General features: G+C 37.2%; 1 protein-coding gene across 1 annotated transcript in view; it reads left to right on the top strand.

Moving 5' to 3' along the window:
• Positions 1-18,131, top strand: part of CNTN3 (contactin 3) — a 247,416-nt gene extending 229,285 nt beyond the window's left edge. The window contains exons 20-22 of the mRNA XM_043587946.1: positions 13,544-13,656; positions 14,286-14,454; positions 16,162-18,131. Of these exons, the coding sequence (XP_043443881.1) occupies positions 13,544-13,656; positions 14,286-14,454; positions 16,162-16,268 (389 nt within the window). The 3' untranslated portion in view covers positions 16,269-18,131. The remainder of the gene's footprint in view (positions 1-13,543; positions 13,657-14,285; positions 14,455-16,161) is intronic.
• Positions 18,132-24,234: the final 6,103 nt, after the last annotated feature.

Raw genomic sequence — 24,234 nt, 5'->3', positions numbered from 1 at the left:
AACCAATACATGTCATACTTCAGTATTATCCCTCACTAATTATTAGGAGAAGCCTGACCCAATCTTTTACTCATACTACACATCTAGGGTTAGATGAAGGAGTATTTGGTTTTGGAAATACTTGAACTAAAAATATTCGGTGTTTAGAACTTCTTGCTAAATATGTTTGGTATTATCAGTAACAATTCTGAATTAGTAAGATTTAAATATACATCATCATTTGTATATTCAAAGCACAGCATCAATCAAAAATTCTGATTGCAAGAAGATATGCAAACAAGTTTATCTGGCTCTTTACTCTGACTTAATAATTGATGTGATTACTTGCTAGAAAATTATGATTGTAAAAGCCAGTATGACATCATGGAATCAGTGAGGAACTTAGCAAATTGGTAAGGCACAAGGAAAAGACTTACAGATCAATAAGAATATTATGATAATGTACAATGAGTGAAATAAAACTGTAAAAAGAAGCAAAACCCTTGTATGATTTAGGTGTAAAATATAAATACCCAGTCTAAAGTAGAAGTTTGCACCAATCACGATGGTGATTATGATTTTAAAAGCTCACACTTAACTGCGTAATTTGCTGTGACTGTTCTAGATATGTTTCATGTATTGATTCTCAGTTCTCACAGCAACACCATGGGTTGGAAGGTGATGGTAGCTTCTCTTCAAGGATGAGGATGCTGTGGCAGATAGAGGTTGTATGACTTTGCTGAGACCACAGACTAAGTAGCAGTATAGGCATCCAAATCCAGACACAGTCTTAATCAGCGTGCTATCCTCTCTTTCAACCATATAATTAGGATATGCACATCCCGTTTAACACCAGTATTTACTGGGATTTTACTCCACGCTTAGGAAGTGGGTAAGGTGATCAAAGATAGACTGGACTCCTTTGTTCACAGAGCTTTTAGTCTGACGGAAATCCCAACAATTGAATGAAATCCCTCTGAACGTGATGCATCCCTATTGCTGCAATTGAATGGGAGTGTGCGTGTTGATCTGTAAGTGTTATTAGGGGAAAATTTCCTATATTGGGTGGGAAATGCTTAGAGATAATTGAAATCCTTAATTATTCTAAGTTTGGATATAAATAGCATGTGTTAATTTTTCAATTTTATGTTAATAATTTTTCTTTAAAGGTACAAAAATGCAAGTAAAACAGAATCCTTTAAAGCCGGTGTTATTACTGTTACTGGGAGCTCTTAATAGCCATCCTAACCTTTGACATGGATTTAGCCTCAAATCCTATTTAAGAATTTTGGTAAGGTTTTTGTGATTATCTCTCTGAAGAGCATTATCATCATGCTTCGGGCATAAAGAACTAGCATAACATCTTTGATTCCTTTCTTGCTACCTGTTTTCCCCTCTGGATTGTAAACTTTATGGGGAAAGAATCCTTCTGTGTCTTGTTCATCCAGCCCCAGTACCCAGCATGGCGCTAGGAACCACTCATTAAATATTGAGTGGGTAGCTAATTGGAGGAATGGCATCTAAAGAAGCAGGCCAGCCTGAAGTACTATTATTAATCAAATATACTTCCTCTTGACTGAGCATTGTGAATTCAAAACACTTACGGTAGTCTTTTACCATCTTGCTTAAAATGTGCAAGTTTCATATACTTGTAATCATGGAATTCAATATGCAAGACTTTATAGCAGTACGGATCTTGTGTGATTATTTTTGATTAATGTAAAATAATACAAGGATTCTCAAGTTAAATACTGTAGCTTCCATTAAACACTTAATTTTTGATATCCAAATACTTGGTGTTTTTTGGAAGCATTTCGAAGGTAATTAACCTCTTTAAGTAATCTAAGATGGTTACTTGCAACCCAAGGAGAGCTAACTCTTAAGAACATCTTGTGTCTAAAGGCACTGATGAAGAAAAATTGCAGATGGCATGTAAATGATGAAATTTCTTGGCTTCTAAAAGGAAACAGACTGAGAATTTTATGTTCAGAGATTGCACAAAAGAATTTGTAGGGCAAATATTCTGCTTTGTATAACTAAAAAGTCAAGTGGTAATCCTGGCTTTCAGTATGGATGGATTTAGCACTCAAACAGCGTCCTCAAGAATCATCCAGTAAGACCTCAAACTGAATATTCCTAAAACTAAATTCTTGACTGCTCCATGCACTCCATTTAAAACATTTCCTTTCTACAGTATTCTCTATCTCAGTGAATTAAATCGCAGTGTTTCAGTTGCTCAGGCCAAAAATCTTGGAATAGGCCTCAACTCTTATCTTTCTCTCAACCCCAACAACTGATTCAGAATCGGACTTGTGCAAGCATCCACCACATCATATTGCTTTCACAAGCTGCAGATCCTCACCGGGATCAGGGCAGTGACCCCTTACTGCTCAGCCTGTTTCCACCCTTGCCTCCCTAAGGCCACGGTGATGCTCAGGCTGTCCCCTTTCATCTCACTTCAGATAAGTACTAAATTCTTATAATGCTCAACAAAGCTTTATATGATCCATCCTCCAAATCCTCCTCTGACTCATTTTCTATTTTCCTCCTCACTCATTGTACTTTCACTTCAGAGCCTGTGCATTTGCTGTTCCCTCTGCCCAGAAGGCTCCTTCTCCAGGCATCCAAATGGCTTACTCTGTCATCTCTTTCAGATCTTTGCTCAAATACCAGCTCGGTGCCATCTGACCGCCATATTTAAAAGTGCATCCCTCATCTCCTGACACTGTTTCCTTCCCTGCTTTGTTCTTGGGCAGAGCACTGACAACTACCACACATTCTGGAACTTGTCCTTATTTATTTGATTGTTGTCTCTCCAGCTTGCTTTGAGTGGAAGGCAAGGTCCTTCAGGGCACAGATTTCACCTGTTTTGATCATAACTTTATCCTCAGAGCTCCGTCTCCACTGTTAAAGTAATCATAGTTGGTGCCCAATAATATTTGTTGAACAGATAAGACTCTCCATCTCTTGGTTCTGTTCAGTGGTGGAATCATTTTCACCATGTTCCCTTTTCAGGGTAGAAGTATTGCAATTAGCACCTCAAGACTTATTTCTGTCAAAGAAACACCCTGGGAAAAGTAGACCGCTCCTTCCTGATAATTTCATTCCGAGCTAAGGATGGTTCTTCTTGGCCTATCCCAGAACCAGTTGTTATAGCCAGTTGATAGAAAACCTTCACAGGCCTGGCCTGAATCACATACCCAGACCTCACCCTGGAAAAAGGGGAACCTGTATTTTTATGCCTTCAGTGATGATTATGCATGTATGTCCACTTGAGAAAACAGAATAATATTAAGTGGTACAACATTTTGCACTTGAGTTTTTGCTTTTCTAAATACAATGTTTATCCATGTAAGTTGAGCTAAAATCAATTACCTAAATTTATGGAAACCAATTAAGTGTGTCCTCAGGCAATGAAAAGGTATGTGAGTAAAACAAACACACAAAGAATATGAGTAAGAATATTTCAGAGGTTTTTGATAAAATGAATATTCCTGCTTCAAATACATAATTTGGAAGTTCTAGAATTTTTGTATATATAATTTAATTAGATAATTATCCACTCTATGTTATGACTTAGGAAATATATCCATGCAAAGTTTCCCAAATTTTATATGTGATCTGTCTTCTCAATTTTTGCCATTTTTGTGGGCCTCTTCTAATATGCACCTAACAACTTTTCTTAAAAATTAACATACAATTTTTGCTTTCATAAACTTAAAAATAAAGCAGAAACTAACTTTCAGAGTATAGAAACTAGTGTCATTGCCATAAACAGCTACTAACAAAATAATAAGTTAAATAGTAATAATAGTAAATACAATGAAAAATAAGTCACTCTCTATTCTTAATACTAGGATCATGTTCTTCCCTGATCAGGCCTCTAAACCTGCTTCCTCTTTGTTTATGATGTTAGTAGTGAAAGGAGGTTAAAGACCTAGTATCCTCAAATCCAACTTTCTCTTCAAGCTAATGGGAAAAGTAAAGGGAATTTCTCTCTAGATGACTTAATGTTATTTGTTGAATTGGTTTTATTCTTAAAGGTTATTTAATTTGAGAGAGAGAACACACACACGCACACAAGTGCATGTGCAAAGGGGCGGGGGGGGAGCGGGGGTGGGGAGGAGAGAATCCCAAGCTGGCTCCATGATGTCAGTGTGGAGCCCAACACTGGGCTCAGTCCCGCAAACCATGAGATCATGACCTAAGCCAAAATCAAGAGTTGGATGCTTAACTGACTGAACCACCCAGTCGCCCCTATTTGTTGACTTTTCTATATATCACATCCCGGATATGTATGTAAACGACTCATGTCTGTGTATGATGTACCACAGATCAGATATAGCTATAGAATACATTGTTCACTAATGCGTGTTCCTCAGATTTCCAGTCAGAATTTCAGCGAATACAGAATCAAGTAATTCCTTTGGCCAAATGTGTAAATCTTACAAATTTTACTTTGTAAGAACTTTGGCACTTTTTTGGAAATCTTCCACTTGCCTACACATTCTTTAGAAAAGTTTAAATGTTTTTCTTACAGTTTACAAATTGTAATATTTTTATTATCCAAAGAAGAAAATATTTTGACCAAGGAAATTTCCAGTCATGTAAAAGAAAGAAAGATATTCTTCCCTGGCATTCCAGGTTGGGCCCCAAGAAAAGTCTTTCCTGAGTTGCAGATGAGTTAAGAAAGAGATGTTTTTGTTGTATTGTTAAAAATTGAGTCACGTCCCTATTATAAGTCATTTGTTTATTTGCAATAATTCTAATGGTTCCAAAGAAAATATATCTCATTACTTTGGAGCAAATGCCTTTTGGTGATCTGATTCCTGCACAATGTTACGTGCTGAAGCAGTTTAATGTCAGATGCTGAAGTTCAACTCAACTCCAACTGCAGAGTATAATGTCTGGCTCTCGGTAAGAACAACCACTTGTCATTAATTCATCTTACTATCATCAAGGAGCCAAAAACAAATTAAGAAATCTAATTAATCTTGCATAATTAATCACAGAAAACATATGTTCATAACATTCCATATTTGTTCAAAATATGGAATGCCAGTTTTACTGTCACCACTATGGACATATCACCTTTGAAAATTCTGGACAGTATTGTAATTAATATTAAATATTTATTAATAATTATGATTAATTAATATTTATTATAAGAAAATACTGTATAAAATTATATTAAAATTATATAAAGTTAATAATGTTGATTAATAAATATTAATATACTTTTTATTATATAAAATATTTTAGTTTTTGAAAATTTGGGAAAAAAGAAAATTGTAGAGAAGAAAATAAAAACCACCCATAATCTTATTACTCAGAAATACCATCATTAATATTGTGGGGCTTTCTTTTCAGACTTAAGTTCTATAGAATGTTTGTTTTATACAGTAGAAGTATGCTGTATATTTAGTTACCTGTATATCATAGCAATTTCCCATGTCATTAATAGTTTTCATAAGTATGTTAGTGTATGTATAATATTCCATGGTGATAATATGCCACAATTTAGCCCCTCTCCTATTGGTAGACATGCCTTATATTCCTGGTTTCATCCGGTAGCAATGTTATAGTAATCTCTTGCTTGCAGACAAGAAGATGCGGACGATGTGAAATCTATAAAGCTGATGTTGAGGAGTCTGTTAATCAAATACACAGAGGATATCATGATGGGCACTTAAAGAACAATAGTAATAAAATTCTTCAACGTAATATTTTTTTTGTCACATTTGAAATTAGTGAAATAATTTTCCAGCCCACCAATTAGTGTTGTGCTGTAAATATAGCAACCTTTCTACCAAAATTAAATTCTTTTTATGATGTTTTAATTTTTTAAAATCTTTTGTAATGTTTATTTATTTTTGAGAGAGAGAGTGAGTGTGAGCAGGGGAGGGGCAGAGAGAAAGGGAGACACAGAATCCAAAGCAGGCTCCAGGCTCTGAGCTGTCAGCACAGAGCCCGATGTGGCGCTCTAACTCACAAATGGTGAGATCATGACCTGAGCCGAAGTCAGAAGCTTAACTGAGACACCCAGGTGCCCCTATGACTTTTTTTCTATTTTAGCATACCATCAACAGTAAAATTGAGCTGACAGGGGAAAAATCTGTAGCATGTGAAAGTTGAGATATAATTTAGCAAAAATTTAAAAATGTAGACCACATGTCAAGTTCTAATAAAATGTGGAACTCAATCAGCCTATTCTGGGTTGGGCTTCTGCATAAGATAGTATCTGGAAAGTAAAATTGGAAGTCCTAATCGATAAGTTATATTAATATGTACTGTTTTGTGTCTCCATTCCTTTACAAAAATGTACTGTGGTGCATCAGAGCTATTTAGAATACTGATTAATAGCTATACCAGTCAGATTAGGCTAGTGCAGGCCACAGTCTCCAACCTCCAAATCTCAGTGGCTTAGAACTACAAGTGTTCCTTTCTTATTCATAGTCCATGTCCACTACAAGTATGATTCTGATCTGATCCAGGTTGTGTTCACACCAGCGCCCAGACTGAAGGAGCAGCCACTCTGTGGGCCATGCTAGTCTCATGGCAGAGGGAAAAGACAATGGCTAAGCAGATTCTTTGATGGCTTTTGAAGCTGCCACTTGGGAGTGGCCCGTTTCACTTTTGCTTGCATTCCATTGGTTGAAAGAAGTCATATGACACAACCTGATGTCTATAAGATGCCAATGAGAAGGGGAAGTATCTCTTCCTACATCCCTGGGAGCCACAGGACCCATGGCCAAGCTGAATGTCGTGAGAGTGAGATAAATATAATCTTCCCATGAGAAGTAAGAGGCAAAGGAATTACAAAGATTTTAAACCACCTCAAAAAAATTTAAACAATAAAACAGTCGACCCTACCAGCTAATATTAAGGATCATGAATGAGATGTTTCTAGAGGATCTAAGAATATAGCTCAGGTAGCTGAGAGATCTCTAGAGATCCCTGAATTACATTTTCATCTTCCTTCAGTATCTACACCCTTCCTCCTTCTCATCCTTCCCTCAGCATCCACAACCTCAAGCCTTTAGAGAAATAACAAGTTTAAACATTTACATCATGGGATGCCTGGGTGGCTCCGTTGGTTAAGCATCCGACTTTGGCTCAGGTCATGATCTCACAGTTCATGGGTTCGAGCCGCGCGTTTGGCTCTGTGCTGACAGTTCAGAACCTGGTGCCCGCCTCAGGTTCTGGGTCTTCCTCTCTCTCTGCGCCTCCCCTGCTTGCACCCTGCCTCTCTCTCAAAAATAAATAAACATTAAAAAAATTTTTTTAACCAGTTACATTGTACAGTTTTATTCAGTCAAGATGTATTAATTATCTAAATATGCCAATTAAATGTCCTTAAAATATATATAAACCACCCTAAACTAGTATTTGTTTTTTCTTAATTAAAAACAAATTTTTTTTTGACAGAAAGAGACAGTGTGGGCAGGGGAGGGGCAGAGAGAGAGAGAGAGAGGATGAGAGAGAATCCCAATCACCCATGCACCTCCTAGTGTTTATTTTAAAAGAGGAATGAGCACCTGGATGACTCAGTCAGTTAAGATTCTGACTCTTGGTTTCTGCTCAGGTCATGATCTCATGGTTTCATGAGTTCAAGCCCCACATTGGCCTCCACGCTTACACCACAGAGCCTGCTTGGGATTCTCTCTCTTCCTCCCTCTCTGCCCCTCTCCCACTCCTGCTTTCTCTGTGTCTCTCAAAATAAATGAATAAACTTTTAAAAAATAAAAGAAAAGAAGAATGTGAAGTCAGACACCTTTAGTAGCCAGCAGGTAGAAATGACCAGGGGTGGATGGCTGGGACAGTCTTTCCTTAGGTCCATCCCTAAGGTCCATTCCTTCCGATCTGATATTACACAAGCAATTAACAATCAGAAATCCAGAACTTACAGGAAAGCTCCTGACTTTCAAATATTGGCAACTAAGCAAAATTAAAGTGCAATGGGTTAGACAAAAAAAAAAAAAAAATTGCAAGCTGGATTTATCAGATGCATTTTCAGTTTGCAACTTTTGATTTGAAGCTTGACAGTCGTAGAGCAATTTCACTATCTTGTAGGTTGTCATAGAACAATTGCTCTCTTAGCTCTTCTTCCTTTACATGTGAGACACTGTGGCTTCTGTTAGGCTAGGAAGCTAGTTCAGGACATGTGCCATGTGAATGGCCACATTGCTTCCAGGCTTCTGTCTGAAGTATTAGGTAGATCTTTTCTGTGTCATGCCAGGATGACTCTTGGCACACAGGAGTAGGCAGCCTTTTTATAGAGATTGTGGAAGCAAAGCATTCATACTTGAGGTTTGACCCTAGGAAGATAGAAAAGAAGAGCATTGAAGGCTCCATACAAGGGAACTAAATGTTGTAAGGATGGAAGCTATGAGTAGCAATGAAGATGCAGAAGGGAAGTCTGGATCATGGAATAAGCAAATCAACCTGTGCAGAATTTTCCCAGCATTTTGCCATCTCTAGTCACTCAATGATATTTGCATGATTTTACCCATGTGTGCAAACAAACCGTATGATTATTTTCCTAATAGATTTAATTTGATAGTTAAATATATTTATCTTAAAAGCAACTATACCATTACCATAAACAGAAAATCACTATTTCTCTTGATTACAAGATAGTAGCTATAAGACTTTCTTCATAAAATGAAAACAATTATTTGAATAGAAAAAGTTTTAAAGTTAAAGAGCACAATGAATTGCAAAGAAAAGTAAACTTATTTTAAAAAAATGCATACCTGAAGATAAGTTTTGCAATGAGCTAATCAGACTATCTGTTATTGTTATTGGTAGAGTGATATTCTTTTCTTGATCACTTAGTTTAAGATGAATTATTTGTAGTAAGTATTCCCTTAGGTCAGAGTTAGTTTGAATTGTGACTGTGTATTTTGGGATGCTTACCACACATCTGTGTACAGCTGAAAACATCGGAGTGATTTGTGTTTTCATAATAACCTTTGTTCTTTATCATTGTTTAGAACCTAGTTTTAATGATCTGTGTGTTGTGTGTAAAGTAGATTATTACAGATGTATCAATGTTGGCCTCATCCAGAGAATCATATCTGTGAATCAAGAAATGGATGTTAGTTCTTTTTTTTTTGGCTTACGTGAAAATATCTAAATATTTCCAATTAAAAATGTCATCCATCTAAAATCATCTCTAATGGTAGAAATATTGATCCTTGGGAACCACTGATAGACCCTGTGGGTAGAAGTCAGAGAACATATTAATCTCTTTGTCTACTGTACTCAGAAGGATCCCTAACACACAATAAAGTTATTAAATTTGTGGCCGAAGGGAATTCCAGGTATAGATGTTGTTCCCCAAGGTCTGTGTTGTCAGCCAGAATTAGGTTTGTTTTTATTGCCAGCACCCATATGATGTCAGCCATCATGACTTGTTGAGTCTCCACAAACACCATTTGTTCCATCCCTCCAACTCCACTACAATCATCTTCGTGTGAACAGACCTTTAATTCTCTCTTACACTAAGTGCTACCATATTCTCCCAACAGAATGCCTGCCAAGATTCTCCTTCTTCCCCCCTATTCCCACATTGATCTGTGAAACTACAAAATTGATAGTATCACTTCCCTACTTTTACTTAATCAATGTCTTCCAAATTGCCTATGGAAAAACTCCTTTCCTAGTTCTTTTGGTCTCTTAGACCCGTTAGCATCTGGCTCCTGCTTGCGTCTTCAACTGCATCTGGTCTATCCCTGCCCTTCCCCACTACCTTGTAACCAGTTACAACTGAGCTCCCCACTGAACCTTACTATTTCCTGCCTTTGTGTCTTGGCAGGTGTTTATTCCTCTGCTGGATACCTTTCCCTCTCTCACCTCTACATGCAAAAATCATATTTGCCTTTCAGAATCTATTCCAGATGTTGTCACCTCCTTCTTCCTTTTTTTTTTCTTAACCCCTGACACATAGATGTCTCTTGAATAAATCATTTAAGTATTCAATTAATACACCAGTGTTGTTGATGTTTTTCTTGTTTTCTTCTTCTTTGGGTTCTGTTCCTTATCACTTTAGCCTCGGTACAACTGGGCGTATTCAATTTCAAGTCTCAAGGCTGATGATCAGTGGATGTTACCTGTCCTAGTTTTGTCTTTATAGACATATAGCATTTATCAGGATGGCTTGGAGAACTTTCAACCACGTAGCTGGAAAATTCATTTTGAATTCTGATATGCTGCATTTGAAAAGTGCAACCAGCCAAATGTTGTCTTGCTGGTGTCACAGTGAATTATTTCACTAATACTTACTCTGAATCTTTACTCCATTCAGAATGTTCATTGCATGAATCATCCCTTAGGAATGCAAAGGGAATGGTTTCAAACTTATTTTCTGATAACACTGTAAAAGTGTCTCCTTAATCCTTGAGTTTTTGCTTTTTACATGAAAACATCAGTCATATACAATATCGAATTTGATATCTACCCTTGTCAAGGCATTGGGCCAGTGAGTACAATCTACCATTTCGACTTGTCTGTGTCAGAGACCTTACCAGACAATGTCTCTGCTTGCAAAGATCTTACAGATTAATAGTAAAAAAAGTGTACAATGTACCTTTGATGAGGATCATGAAGAAAGTGGATCAGGTAAATGAAAAGAGGCCCCACTTTTGTCTGAGAAATCAGGAAAAGCATGATACGTTTTCCTGTGAAAGTGGGCACTGAGCATATTTTGTGACATTCTTGTTTCATATTCACTTTTACATCATTTACAAACCTGTGATTAGTCATTCGGGAGCTAAATACGGTCTCAGGTAGTCAGCACAATGTAATATGGGAGGCATAGACTTTGGAATTAATCAGAGCTGGTTTGAATCCACATAATACTTCTTAACAAGTTGTTGCTTTTGATTTTTAATTGTGGTAAAAATACACATAACATGAAATTTCCATCTTGCACATTTTTTTAGAAGTAGGCTTCACGCCCTGCATGGAGTCCAATGCAGGGCTTGAAGTCACAACCCCAAGATCAAAACCTGAGCTGAGGTCAACAGTCAGACGCCTAAGGGACTGAGCCAGACAGGCACCCCTTACCCATTTTTAAATGTATGGTTCGGTAGCATTAAGATTGGTGGTTGTGTAACAGATTCTAGAAGTCTTTCATCTTGCAAAACTGAAACTCTTTTCCCATGAGCCACCCTGGGGCCCCTCCACATGATGTTGTTCTTATCAGTGGTGATAAGAGAGATGACGTCAGGGTGGTTCACAAATATTTTTTTTTACATTTAAAAATGCTTCATTTACTTTAGAGGGTACCATAAGAATGTAACAAGGATATTAAGCCAATTATTGTGTGAGTATTAGTGTTTGGGATGAGGCTAAATTAGATTTTTTTTTAAGTCAAGCCCTCTTTTTAAAAATAGCAAAAGTTATGCAAGTGTACATGATTATCTGATGCTCAGGAAAAACTGATGTGATTCAGAATAAGGGTAATCAGACCCAGAACAAACCTTAATTTTGTCTTCTTTCCCCTGTTCCTGTTTCTTTTTTCTTTCTGTGTATTTAAGAAGTATTCAATTCAGGCTGAACTCATTCAACTCATCTATTTTTGCACTGATACAAGATATTTCTCAGTGTTATACTTGCAGTCATTTCTTTTATGAGACTAGTATTGGAATAGATGATTCAATCCAAATTACTCAAGTTTCCTGTAATCTCCGGGCACACATCTTTTGGTAGAACCACTATGCTGCCTGTGTTATCTGAGTTGCATCAAATGGACCTGTCCTTTTATAGGACCGTCAGGACACAGGAAATCAGACTTTGAGAAAAGCTCCTAACAATTGTGCATTCATATCATTTGAATTGAGACAACAGAACATGGTCATTAGTATTTCAACCGTAAGCAACTGCCATTATATATATTTTTTGTTATCAAAGCAATACAGCTTGAACTCTCTGAACTGACCTGAAGCCGTCACTAATGCCAGATCGCAAATTGAAAAGGCAGTGTAGAATAGTGTTCAAGAGCGGACAATAAGCAAAAGAATCTGCAGGGAATACAATCTTGTTTGGTGTCATTAGTCACGTAAATGTATCTGGAGAACTCTTCCCATCTGTAGGTTCAGCCGTCTTTCCCTCATGGCGTGAGTCAATGATGTTTAGAAATTTCTCTGCATAGCCAATATTTTATATAATTTTCCCATTACAGATTCAGTTAGCCAGATCACATTGTGTGGCTAAATCCACAAGTACGGCGTATTTCAGCACTGCTTTGGGCAACTGTGATGCTGTTGCCACATGGATAAAATTGTGTTTGTTTTGTGCTTGATGAAAAACTGAATTTTAATGTTCTGTCTGTGTTGCAGTTGAACCCCTTTGCCCAGCATAGTTTACTAACTGGAGTTCATGAGAGGGAACTAAGCTATGAATCCAAGGTGTTAAACCTCAGGGAATTTCACTCATTATCTAAGGGAATTCTCATTAATGTTTTCGGGTCTTGCCTTATTTTTCTCAAAAATTGGTTTAAAACTTGAAAAACGAAGAGTGACGTGTATTCTCCCTGCTTTTTTCACGTGAATAGGTATTAACTTCATGGAAATAAATATAAGTAGCCCTTATCCTTGATTGCCTCCTATTTTGCCTGTGTCATCACACAAGCTGGCTTAAAAATCATCCATACTTCATTTTGTGTGTCTTTACTCAGTTGGCAATTTCTCTTCGCCTCTGTCTATATGTCAAAATGGTCACACTGCCTGCCTTTCTTGGTGCATCAAGCAGCATCCCTCTTGTGGTGGGTAAAGGAATTTCTTTATCTCCACCATCAACATGTTTCCAGAAAAGGACCCACAGCAACAAGGGAAATATATCCTAAAAGATATGATGAATGTCATGAAATGAATTATCTCACAATTTAATTGAAGAGTGTTTTTAAAAGGACATTTAGTGGTGTGCCTGGGTGACTCAGCCTGTTAAGCGTCTGACTCTTGATCTTGGCTCAGGTCATGATCTCATGTTTCATGGGTTCAAGTCCTGAGTCAGGCTCTGTGTTGAAAGGGTGGAAACTGCTTGAGATTCTCTCTCTTCACTCTCTCTGGCCCTCCCCTGCTGCACACACACACACACTCTCTCTCTGCCTCTCTCTCAAGATAAATAAACATTAAAAAAAAAATAAGAAAATAAAATAGGAACGCCTGAGTGGCTCATTCGGTTAAGCATCCGACTTCAGCTCAGGTCATGAACTCACGGTTCATGGGTTCGAGCCTTGCATCAGGCTCTGTGCTGACAGCTCGGGGCCTGGAGCCTGTTTTGGGTTCTGTGTCTCCCTCTCTCTCTCCCCCTTGCCTGCTCGTTCTCCCTCTCTCTCTCTCTCTCAAAAATAAACATTAAAAACAAAACAATAAATAAATAAATAAATAAAACAAAAGGATATTTAGCTACTCTTATTTTTTTCTGATTCCACCTATATGCTACATATTACCAAAGAGACTTTGCTGTACTTCTGTAAGCCTCCTGTGTCATTTATATGTTCTATGTAAAATATCACTCATGTTCAAATCTGTTTTAATTTCTCATTTTGCATTTCAAGCTCCCAGTCAGCCACCAGGAAATGTTGTTTGGAATGCTACAGACACAAAAGTGTTACTTAATTGGGAACAAGTTAAAGCAATGGAGAATGAATCAGAAGTAACGGGATATAAAGTAAGATATTTGCAATGCTTTCTTTTCCTATTCCTGGCAGAACTTTCCAAGGGAAGCTAGGCTCGAATGGTTTTTCTAACTATGATAATATGGTTGCTGTAATCTAATTTTGACATAGAGATACCACCTTCTTATGAAAAGGGTCTCCCCCCCCCAAATATCTGATTTCTTAAATATAAATAAAAGGGAAGTAATTCTGGGTATTCAGGGATGTGGGATAAAATATAAATTGTTCATAATGTTAATTAATTTGTTACTTCTGACGAACCCCAATATACTACTTAAAAAGTAACTGAAAGTGTTGGCTCTAATTTGTTGGTCTGGTTTTCAAGATCAATAGAGTAGGGGCTTGCCCCATCTCTCCAACCGTACAAATCCCCAACCCAGATGAACTCTTCCACAGAAGAAGTTCACATCCGTCTTCCTTACCTCCTTGATTTTGAGGACTTGATGATTTTAGTATGTGCTAACCCCCAGTCTAAGACCCATGGAAAGAGCTATGAATTTAATTTATATTCTGGTGAGTATAGAAAGACAATGTAAATGAAGTAACATCCGGGTAATCAGTTCTGTGAAAAATGGAAGAGTAGGCAATGTAAGAAATGAGTGTATTTGTTCATGCGTTTCAGGTTTTCTATAGGACTAGCAGTCAAAACAGTGTACAAGTGCTGAACACAAATAAGACTTCAGCAGAACTTTTGTTGCCCATTAAAGAGGACTACATTATTGAAGTCAAGGCCACAACAGACGGAGGAGATGGAACCAGTAGCGAACAGATCAGGATCCCAAGAATAACCAGTAAGTTGGTCAAAGTCAACATTTACTTTATTGATAATACCAGTGTTACGAGCCTCCAAGAGTGAGTCAGTCAATGCCCTTCTGTCCGTTTTCCCCCACCATCTCCTCCATCTAAATGCTAAGAAGTTTTGGAATAGGAGAGATGAAGGCAATATTTAGCAGAACTTTATTAATTTGAATCTTTTCCTCATTATGAGAAATGCCTAAATTTGCTTTTGGATTGCCTATAAAAAACAATTTCTTAAGCATTTCTCAAGGACAATGTTAAAACCACAAACTAGTTTTAAGATCTTACTTTGCCTCCTAGAAATTGTAGATGAATCTTATCAATTCTTCGAAAAGTGGGAAATCTAACATTGTTAAGGTCATAAACTGCTGACCGAACCAAAAGACACTTCAAAAACAAGTCTCAGTTTCTGATTTCGAAGGAGGTTCACACTAACTTTTCTTTTCCAAATCCAAAGTAAACCTATTTTACTATATAAATTACACTTTTAGAGTTAAGGGGAACAGACTTGCATACATATTTTATCAGTGACAGTGGTAAAAGAAATTTTATTTGTTCTTTCAATTTCCAAATCTGGAGTTTGGGGACCTCCATTTAAGTATAGTAGAAGCCATCTTGTCTCCATATCCTAATCTGTAGTTCTTAGTGACATTAAAAACCTTGTACCCTGTTTCCTTCCCTTGGGCGTGGCCTAGCCTCTAGTCTTGGAAATAAGACTAAAACCTCTCTCTTTAATCTTAGAAAACAAAATGACTGACATCATTAGGAAATAACGAGAAAGAGGGATATGGAAACTTGGAAGAATTTTATCTTTATGTGAAATCATAAAGAATGCCATACTTAGACTAAAGCAAATAATTAAACTATCCCATGAAAGCAGAAAGTGTTTATCTCAGAACTGAGTTCTGCAGCATAGGAATCTATAGGCTGCTTCAGGTTCTTGGTCTCCCTCTCTCTCTGTCCCTCCCCCACTCTCACTCTGTGTGTGTCTCTCTAAATAAATAAGTAAACAATAAAAAATTAAAAAAAAAGACATGCTCGTATTCGTACATTACTGCAAGATGTAGAGTTAACATTATAATATGGCCAGAGTGTAACTGTTAAAAGGAGTAAGTTCTATGCTTTTGCAGAAACAGCCACTATTTTCACATTTTAGGGCTGCTGAGTCAAGAGTAGCCTTTTCATCTGACATATGCTGTCTGCTGAGCTTGCATAGACTAGTGTAGACAAGGCCATCTCTGGGAAAATGGAGCATTTATTGACTGCTTTTTTTAAAGATAGTGTTTTATATCACGCCTAATAATTTATCTAGAAATGAATAAAGTAGAAACCAACAGATTTTTCCAAACTCTCATCCAATGAAGCTTTCTTTAATTAAACCATTGAATTATCTCAAAAGAGTATAATTATTTTCAAAGTGATTAAGTTGTTTTTGCAATTTCAATTAAAGTTAAATAATACTAGATGAGCACAGCCTAGATTCATTTATTTAAAAAACTTAAATACGTCGGTGCTTTCAGAGATATTCTTGGCAACTAATATAGGCAACACTGACAAATAAAATGATGATTAATCATTAACTCAGGGTTTTAGGTTGGGTTCGTGGTATGATTTGATTTTGATAGCAGAGGCATTACTTTTGCCCTGATGATTTATTTTGGTACAATCCTTATTAATGAGCTGTTTATCATCTTTGACAGATATGGACGCAAGAGGTTCTACTTCAGCCATCTCACATGTCCACGCTGTGTCCAGTTACGTACCTGTAGTATTGTTCTTCATTGTAAATGCCCTGTGGCGGTACTAACTTTTTTTTTTTTTAATTGTTTACTAGAAAGTTAATTGGTTACAAAAAAAGTGCTTTCATGAAATGCAGTGATTATGCATGTTTTTTTTCAACTCTGTATTTTTAACTTTCTATAGGTAAAATATGAATATAATAAAAAAAAACAGTAAATCCTTTTAGGGGAATCTGAAATGCCTTAATATTTACTTGATACACCAAAGGAATTTACATATTAATTACATTAGACTTTTGATAAAGATATTCGTAAGCTATGATTTTGAGCACTGCCTTTCGATAGACTCACATGCTCTCATGTGTATACACACACATATGCCCACACACGTTTGTTTTTTGTTTGTTTGTTTGTTTGTTTAATGTGGAAAAACTCATTTAATACAAATGTTATTTCCCCGTTATAACAGCATTGGTTGGAAGACTTGATCAGTACTATTCTGAAATGCTCATTTGAAATACTCAAGAGTGAAAATACATTTTAAAAATTACCTTGCTTGGAAGAGGGTGCATGTGACTCACAAGAATGTTGAAAAATGCTACACCAGAGGTGGAAACGGTGCTGTTTTGTTTACGTCTAACAAAGTTGTGAGATTCTTGCTCTCGCTAATTCTCAATTTTTCATCTATAAAATGTGGAAATAATGCCCAGTGTACCTGCCTGTGCCCCATAAATTATTTGTTAAGAGATACAGAAGGACATGTGAAAGTGTTTTTGCTACCCCTCATATTTTGGGTCTGTGCAAAATATTAATAGGAATTTACCTAACTATATAAAAGAAGAACCAGCCACTTCCTTAAGTTTGCATTCCGTTATGGGTAACGCTTTCTTTTTTTGTTCACTGATATTTTAAAATTGAAATGTTCACATTTTATTATTTCTCAAATATTAAAAAAAAATATTAGATAGTAATTGTTTCCTTCACATCTATGGACAAGCTTTCAGGTTTTATTAAAACACAGTGGAGAAAATAAGGAGTGACCTGAATCTCAACTCAAATATTAAACAAAATTCACACAATTCTTCATTTCCAATTTCTGATTCCATTAAGAGGCCCTCTCTTTTTTGGATGGTGGAGATGGTTTTTTAATGAAATCCAACCGTCTATCAGAGTGAGTCTGGCAGGCTTTTTAGTTCCTGAGTTAAATTTGTAATAGAACCATGGCAGTGCTGCTGACTTTGATATGTATGACTCAGTCTTTCAATATGTGGTTTTCAAAAGATTGGTGAAGACATGACTTCATAGCAATATGTAAAGAATATATGAAAATCGACAGATTGAGTCTTAGACATTGGAAAATCATTTTTTTACTTCTTTCCTACAATGTCACATTTTGCAGGAACTCGTCCTTCTTTACAGATATATCAGAATTTGACAACAGTTCAGATATCAAAAAAGAATAAAAATTAGCAAAATTCTGGTATCATCATGAAGTGTTACTTTACGTTTAAAGATTACATTTAAGATTAAAGTCATCATACACAAAGGAGAAAAATATTTATAACTTTCTTTGCAAGGTCTGTATATACTGTATATATCTAGAAAAAATCTGAATGACTTAGTAGATTTCATATGACCATTGCTATTTCCAGTCAAAAAGTGGGGAAACGCTTTCTCCAATACCTGAATTTTACGCTACATGTAATGGAGTTGTACCTTTTTATTATTTAGTAATTCCTATAATATGTTCCTACACTTTCCATTTTCAAAATGATTATTGTTTCTTGGCATTTGTAGCAATATATCTCCATGAGATATGTACTTTGTTTCATATTGAAAAGTATAAGATTTATCTTTAAATTCTGTGTGTGTATCCTATGGTTATCTGTATGTATTATTTTCTATTATTCAAATAAAATTTATAACAATCAGTGGCCCCTGCATGATTAATTGTGGTATGGTCAAAAAGAATATTTTAAGGGGGGGAATAGGAGGGCACCATAATAGTTATGCTGATATTTTTTCAGCCAAAATTTAGTCTTTCCATCTTTTAAGAGGACATTTTAAAAAATTATTTTTAGACACCACTGACTTAGTAAAATCTACAGTTTAAGGTAAGGTGCTTTCTGGGGCACCTGGTTGGCTCAGTCAGTTAAGCTTCTGACTCTTGATTTCGGCTCAAGGTCATGATCTCAAGGTTCATGAGTTTGAGCCCCACGTTGGGCTCTGCACTGGCAGCTGAGAGCCTGCCTGGGATTCTGTCTGTCTGTCTGTCTCTCTCTCTCTCTCTCTCTCTCTCTCCCCCTCTCTGTCCCTCTCTTTGTCCCACCCATTCTCTCTCTCTCTCTCTCTCGCTCTCGCTCTCGCTCTCGCTCTTGCTCTCAGTCTCAAAATACATACTTAAAAAAAGGGGAGTTTCCATGAAAGATACTTTAGATATGGAGAGAGAGGGAAGGAAGGAGTAGCAGAAAACTTACTTTACTTAATTATGGTATCTAGTTTCTAATGACTTTATTTAGTTGATGGTGGCTATAACCCACATTTTTGACAACTATTTTCTTAAAATTAATAACAACTTATCAAGTCCTTCTTAGACTTTCTCACTGGCATCAGTGTTTGAGACTTTCTCAATAATCCTTGTGGTGTAATGTATTCTAAATATTTGTTTAAATTACTAGAAAAGATTGGTTTGTAATTAGCGAAGCATTTTGAAAATTATTGCTGATGTGAGGAAAATTCATTCCAAAGAAACAATTCAGTTATTTTCTTACATGAAAACTCAAAGATATATTTAGAGGCAGGACAATCAAGTGGGGAGAGTATGTGTAGGGCTTGTGCCAGGTGTGTGTGTGCATGTACCTGTGTGTAGGGAGGTGTGACTTTATCTTTTAAGCTTATTTTTTGAGAGAGTGGGGGGGAGGGGCAGAGAGAGAGGGAGGGAGAGACCCAAGCAGGCTCCACACTATCAGCACAGAGCCCAACTTGGGGCCCAAACCCACAAACCATGAGATCATGACCTGGGTTGAAACCAAGAGTCAGACACTTGACCAACTGAGCCACCCAGACACCCTAGGAGGTGTGATTTTAAATTTACTACAGTTTTACCAGCTGCATTGGTGTACCCTTATGAAGGGAAAGAACTAGGGAATATGGAGAAACAGATTATGCCATTAAAATCAGTGCCTGTGTTCTCTCTCCTGAAGCCAGGGCTGTTTGGCATGGCAGAATCAGAAGGTCAACTTTAAATCCTATTGCCTTAGTCTGAATTACACCTTCACCAATTAGTGGCCGTGTACCCTTGCTCCCGGTCAGTGAGCTCTCTAAACCTTAGTTTCCCTATCTGCAGATTGGGGCCATGGTAGTCTTCCTCTCCTAGAAATGTCAGATCTGCAGTGACTGCCACACCCTCTGTGCCGAATTTCATCTTTTGTGATTTGAGGTTATTGATATTACCCACTTGAAAGGATGGGAGTTCATAAATAAAATGATGTGTATGAGTGCTTAGAGCCACGCTCTTACTATTATTCTCATCAGTATGTAAATATGTGACACTGGAAGACACAAGTAAAGATTTGAAGGTGGCTTTGTTTTAATATATTTAAAGCTCTCCTTTGATCTCATGAAGAATGTATGTACATGCCACCAGAAGTTCCTAGAAGAGGGGGTAAAGTGAGTCTGGCATCAGATTTTTTTAATAGGAATATAACATTGCTAATGTCAAATAATAGATCTTCCCCGTCTTGGAGCCAGACCCTCAGTCACTTTATCACTACTAAATTGACCATCCTCGAAATCTTATTAGTTAGGTACTAATGTCAAGCCCATTTTACAGATAAGGAAACCAAGGATCAACAAGATTAAGTACATCATACAATGCCATTCTAGCAAGGGCAAGTAAAATAGGATTCTAACCCAGGCAAGCTGGCTGCAAATGCTGAGCTCGAAGGCATTAGATACCTGGCAAAATCTGATGCATCCGAAGTAGAAGTTTTAGTCAGCATTTATAGTACCAACTTGCAGTATAGTTTGTTCTGCCTCTGTTATTGATCATAATTCGAATTGAGGAATGGAATACCTGGGAAGCTTTCCTTTGGTTATTGTCAATTTAATATTCACTAATTCTTACGTGGAAAGCTCTCTAAGATAAAACTGACCCAGCTTCAGAATTCTTCGAGTAAAAATTATAAATGCTTTTTTTTTTAAGTTTATTTTATTTTGCAGAGAGAGAGCACAAGTGGGGTAGGGGGAGAGAGAGATGGAGAGAGAATTCCAATCAGGCTCTGCACTGACTGGCAGAGCCCGATGTGGGGCTCAAACCCACAAACTGTGAGATCATGACCTGTGCCAAAACCAAGAGTTGTCCATTTAACTGAATGAGTCACCCAGGCGCCCCATTCAAGTAAAAGTTATAAAAAAAAAAAAAATTTGTGTTAAAAATATTTTCTAGGCTCTATGTTTAATCTTCATCGTACATTTTCTTTAATCTTTGAAGATGGTTTGTGTTGATTTTCAATAATTTTACCATTTTCAATGAAAATGTAACAGTATAATTCAATAGAATAAAAAATGCAAAATGATGAGGAAGCTACAAGTTGCTTTTTTTTCCAATTAAAATCCCCCCTGCCGTTTCATGTTCTTACAATGCCATTTTTTTTTCATTTAAAATTAATCTTAATTGGGTTTATTTTTTTCTGAAGTATTGTACCCTCTGTAAAAATGAAAACTGTACTGCTATTCATCATAAGTTGGATACACTTCAGTAAATATTGGAGGTAAAATCAACCCACAGCAGCAATTACAAAATTAGCAATTAGTAAATTGTACCATTCTTCTGAAAGAAATTATATAAACAGATTGGAATACGGTTTATTTAAATGGTTAGGTTTTTCTGCTTTTGTTTTTATTTGAACACTGTGCCCTAATTTTGCATGTCTTGCTTTATATGTAGGTGATAATTACCTCTTGAACTTGCTCACAAAATAAATGCACTGATACAGAATTAAATATTTAAGAAAAGATGCTTCCGTTGTTTGCTGGTTTTCATTCCTATTCTTTTTTTTCAAATTTTTAAAATTTCTTTTTAATGGTTTTTTATTCATTTTTGAGAGACAGAGTGCAAGCAGGGGAGGGGCAGAGAGAGAGACACACAGAATCCAAAGCAGGCTCCAGGCTCTGAGCTGTCAGCACAGAACCCGATGCGGACTCGAACCCATGAACCATGAGATCATGACCTGAGCTGTAGTGGGATGCTTAACCTACTGAGCCACCCAGGCGCCCCCCCCCCTTTTTTTTTAATGTTTATTTTTGAGACAGAGAGAAAGAACCAGAGCTTGAGTGGGGGAGAGGCAGAGAGAGAGAGAGGGAGACACAGAATCTGAATCAGGCTCCAGGCTCTGAGCTGTCAGCACAGCTCGGGACTTGAACCCAAGAACCCAGAGATCATGACCTGAGCCAAAGTGGGATGCTTAACTGACCGAGGCACCCAGGCGCCCCTTCATTCCTACTCTTTACTCTTACTCTGCCCATTGAAATTATCTTAGAGCCTGATGTTTCTACCTTGATGATTAGTGCTGTATGGAAGACAAAGAATTAGAAACTGTATAATTGGATGTTTCCTGGGAAAACTCAGGGAAAAACAAAACAGAGACAAAGATAAGAATGGCAAATTAGCAGATGCATTTTGGCATCAGTGACAAACACAAAGCTAATCTGAAACGTATATCTAGACTGGCTAATGAGGAAGCTAAAAGACCATTCAATGTGATTGTTGTAGTGGTCTTTCCAAAACATCCAGATGAGAATGGCTGCCCTTCCAAGGCTAAATGTCGAGCTCACAAGTCAAAATGCTCATTGGGATCATAAAGTCTGTCACAGCAAAGGCCCTCGTTCATGGCTCATCTTTATCTGTTCAGTACATATTTGTTGAATTACATGAGTGGATTTTTCACCATTTCATCTTACTCTCTCCTGTTTGGCTTGCTTATTTTTCCCTCCTGTGCTGCCTCTGGAGATAATAGATATGATAATTAAGAGAATAAGAGGTATTATAAAATTTTATTTGAAGTAATATATAAGCAGTAGATCATTTATATTGGGAAAGTTGACCAAACTGGAAAAAAAAAAAAAAAGCAGTATAGCTGTGTGGTGAAGAGCATTTGTTCCCAGTCATAGACGTGGGTTGGACTCCTAGTCATATTTTAAATAACTGTGTGACCTTGGAGAAGCAATCAATCCCTCTAAGACATAAAGTTTCTGTAAAACAGCACCAATGGAAAGACCTCACTTGGAGGAATATCCTGGGAGATGACCCCATGTAATTACAGAAAGCCTTTATCACAGTTTGGCTCATGGGTAATCAATAACAAAGTTTAATAGGCTATTATTATTATGCTTTAAACATCAAATCATTCATCAAAGAGTACTTTTCAAACATATATAATAACGCTACCTACCTCTAAGGTTGGTTCATGAATTCATCCATAGTTTCAGACACTGATCTTTGCATACCAGATATAAGATCCCTCTTCTCAGGGAGCTTATATGCAAGTACTAAAGCAAGAGAAGGGACTAAAGAGTAATTTGAGGATGACTAAGATATTTTAGAATATATGCTCTAGTAATTGTTATAACTAAGATAATGTTTATCAAGTTTGTAGCACAATACTGGGCACATGTAAGGAACTCAGCCTCTACCAGCCACAATCTGTATTCTCTCAAAATAAACCCAAATGGCAAAAAGCCCAGAATGTTGCCACAAGTCCATGCCAATAATAATATTCAGAGGATGTTACTCAGAAAGATGTTAAATCTCAGACTAAAAGCTTTACTTTTACTACCTTTAAGTAAACAAGGCCTATTTGTGACCTCATATATGTTCCTCCTGAATCAGAGCAATTAAGTTTAAACCAGAGTCACCTGACCTGTTCTGACTCGTCTAGGATGCCGAGAAGGTTCTGGAAGTTAGTCTGGAGGGGCTGAGGAATTTTTAGAGAGCCTTGGCAGAAAGGAATATGTTATATAAAAGGAACTCACTTGAAGAGTATCCAACAGACACCCATGTTGAGAACATTACTATTTTTGTGCTCTTACCTAAAGCACGTTGCCTCCAGCTGCCAGGACCACTACCCAGGGACGGACTGTCCCTCTGGGATTTGAAGAATCAAAGAGACGTCTTCGGCTGCTGCTACCACCGGAAGAAAAGCTTTCACCCTTCATAAATTGTTTCCCTCTATGCAAGGTTCTTGTTCATTAGGCCCTTTCTTTGGGGCAAAAAAAGCCCTTCTCTTCTGTTTCCCCACCTCTGTAAGAGGAATGCCCTTTTTTTTTTTTTTTTTTTTTATCCAGTTGCCTCCTGCCATAGCTCGGGAGATTCATTTCGAATAATGAAATAATCTTGAAGAGAGAGAGAACAATAGATGCAGGTCAAGATTTGAATCTAAAGAAATGGCAAGAGGGAAAATAAGTGCTAGGTATAGTTTCCAAGGTAATAACAATGGAAAACGTTTCACTTATTTTCATGAATATTCACCTTTCTCTGAAAGGTCGTTCAGTACCTTCAAGGAATATTTTCTTGAAAGCCACGCATGCCCATCCTTCTACTCACAGACCTGTTAAATCCTGTGGAGAACAACTGTGTTTACAGCTGTCACACTGTGGAAAACAGCGGGTGGGTCCAGGTGGTTGTGAGGGTAGATGAGCCCCAGGTGCTCAGGAGAGAGGGCAGAACTGGGAGTGCTGGTTAAACTGGTAAGAACCTGTTACAGGTGGTAGGTAAGTTGCCTACTGGAAGAGTTTCCAGATCTGAGAGAGGCACTGGTGGGAAGGAAATTATGCCAAGCTGGGAGCCGAGTCTTGGTCTACTCTTGGTAAGTACATCCAAGTTGTATGTTAGAAAAGATGATAGAACATATGGGAAATGACTAAGATTATGTGCTTGGGATCAGATCTCCCCCGAGTCCTGAGTCTGCCATTCACTTCCTTAGTGGTTTCGCGCACATTACTTGATCACTCCAAATTCCTTTAACATTCCTGCAA

The sequence above is a fragment of the Prionailurus bengalensis genome, chromosome A2, assembly GCF_016509475.1.
Source record: "Prionailurus bengalensis isolate Pbe53 chromosome A2, Fcat_Pben_1.1_paternal_pri, whole genome shotgun sequence".
Classification (NCBI taxonomy): Eukaryota; Metazoa; Chordata; class Mammalia; order Carnivora; family Felidae; genus Prionailurus; species Prionailurus bengalensis.
Note: the sequence above shows the minus strand (reverse complement) of the source record. Positions and strands in the feature narration are given on the sequence as shown.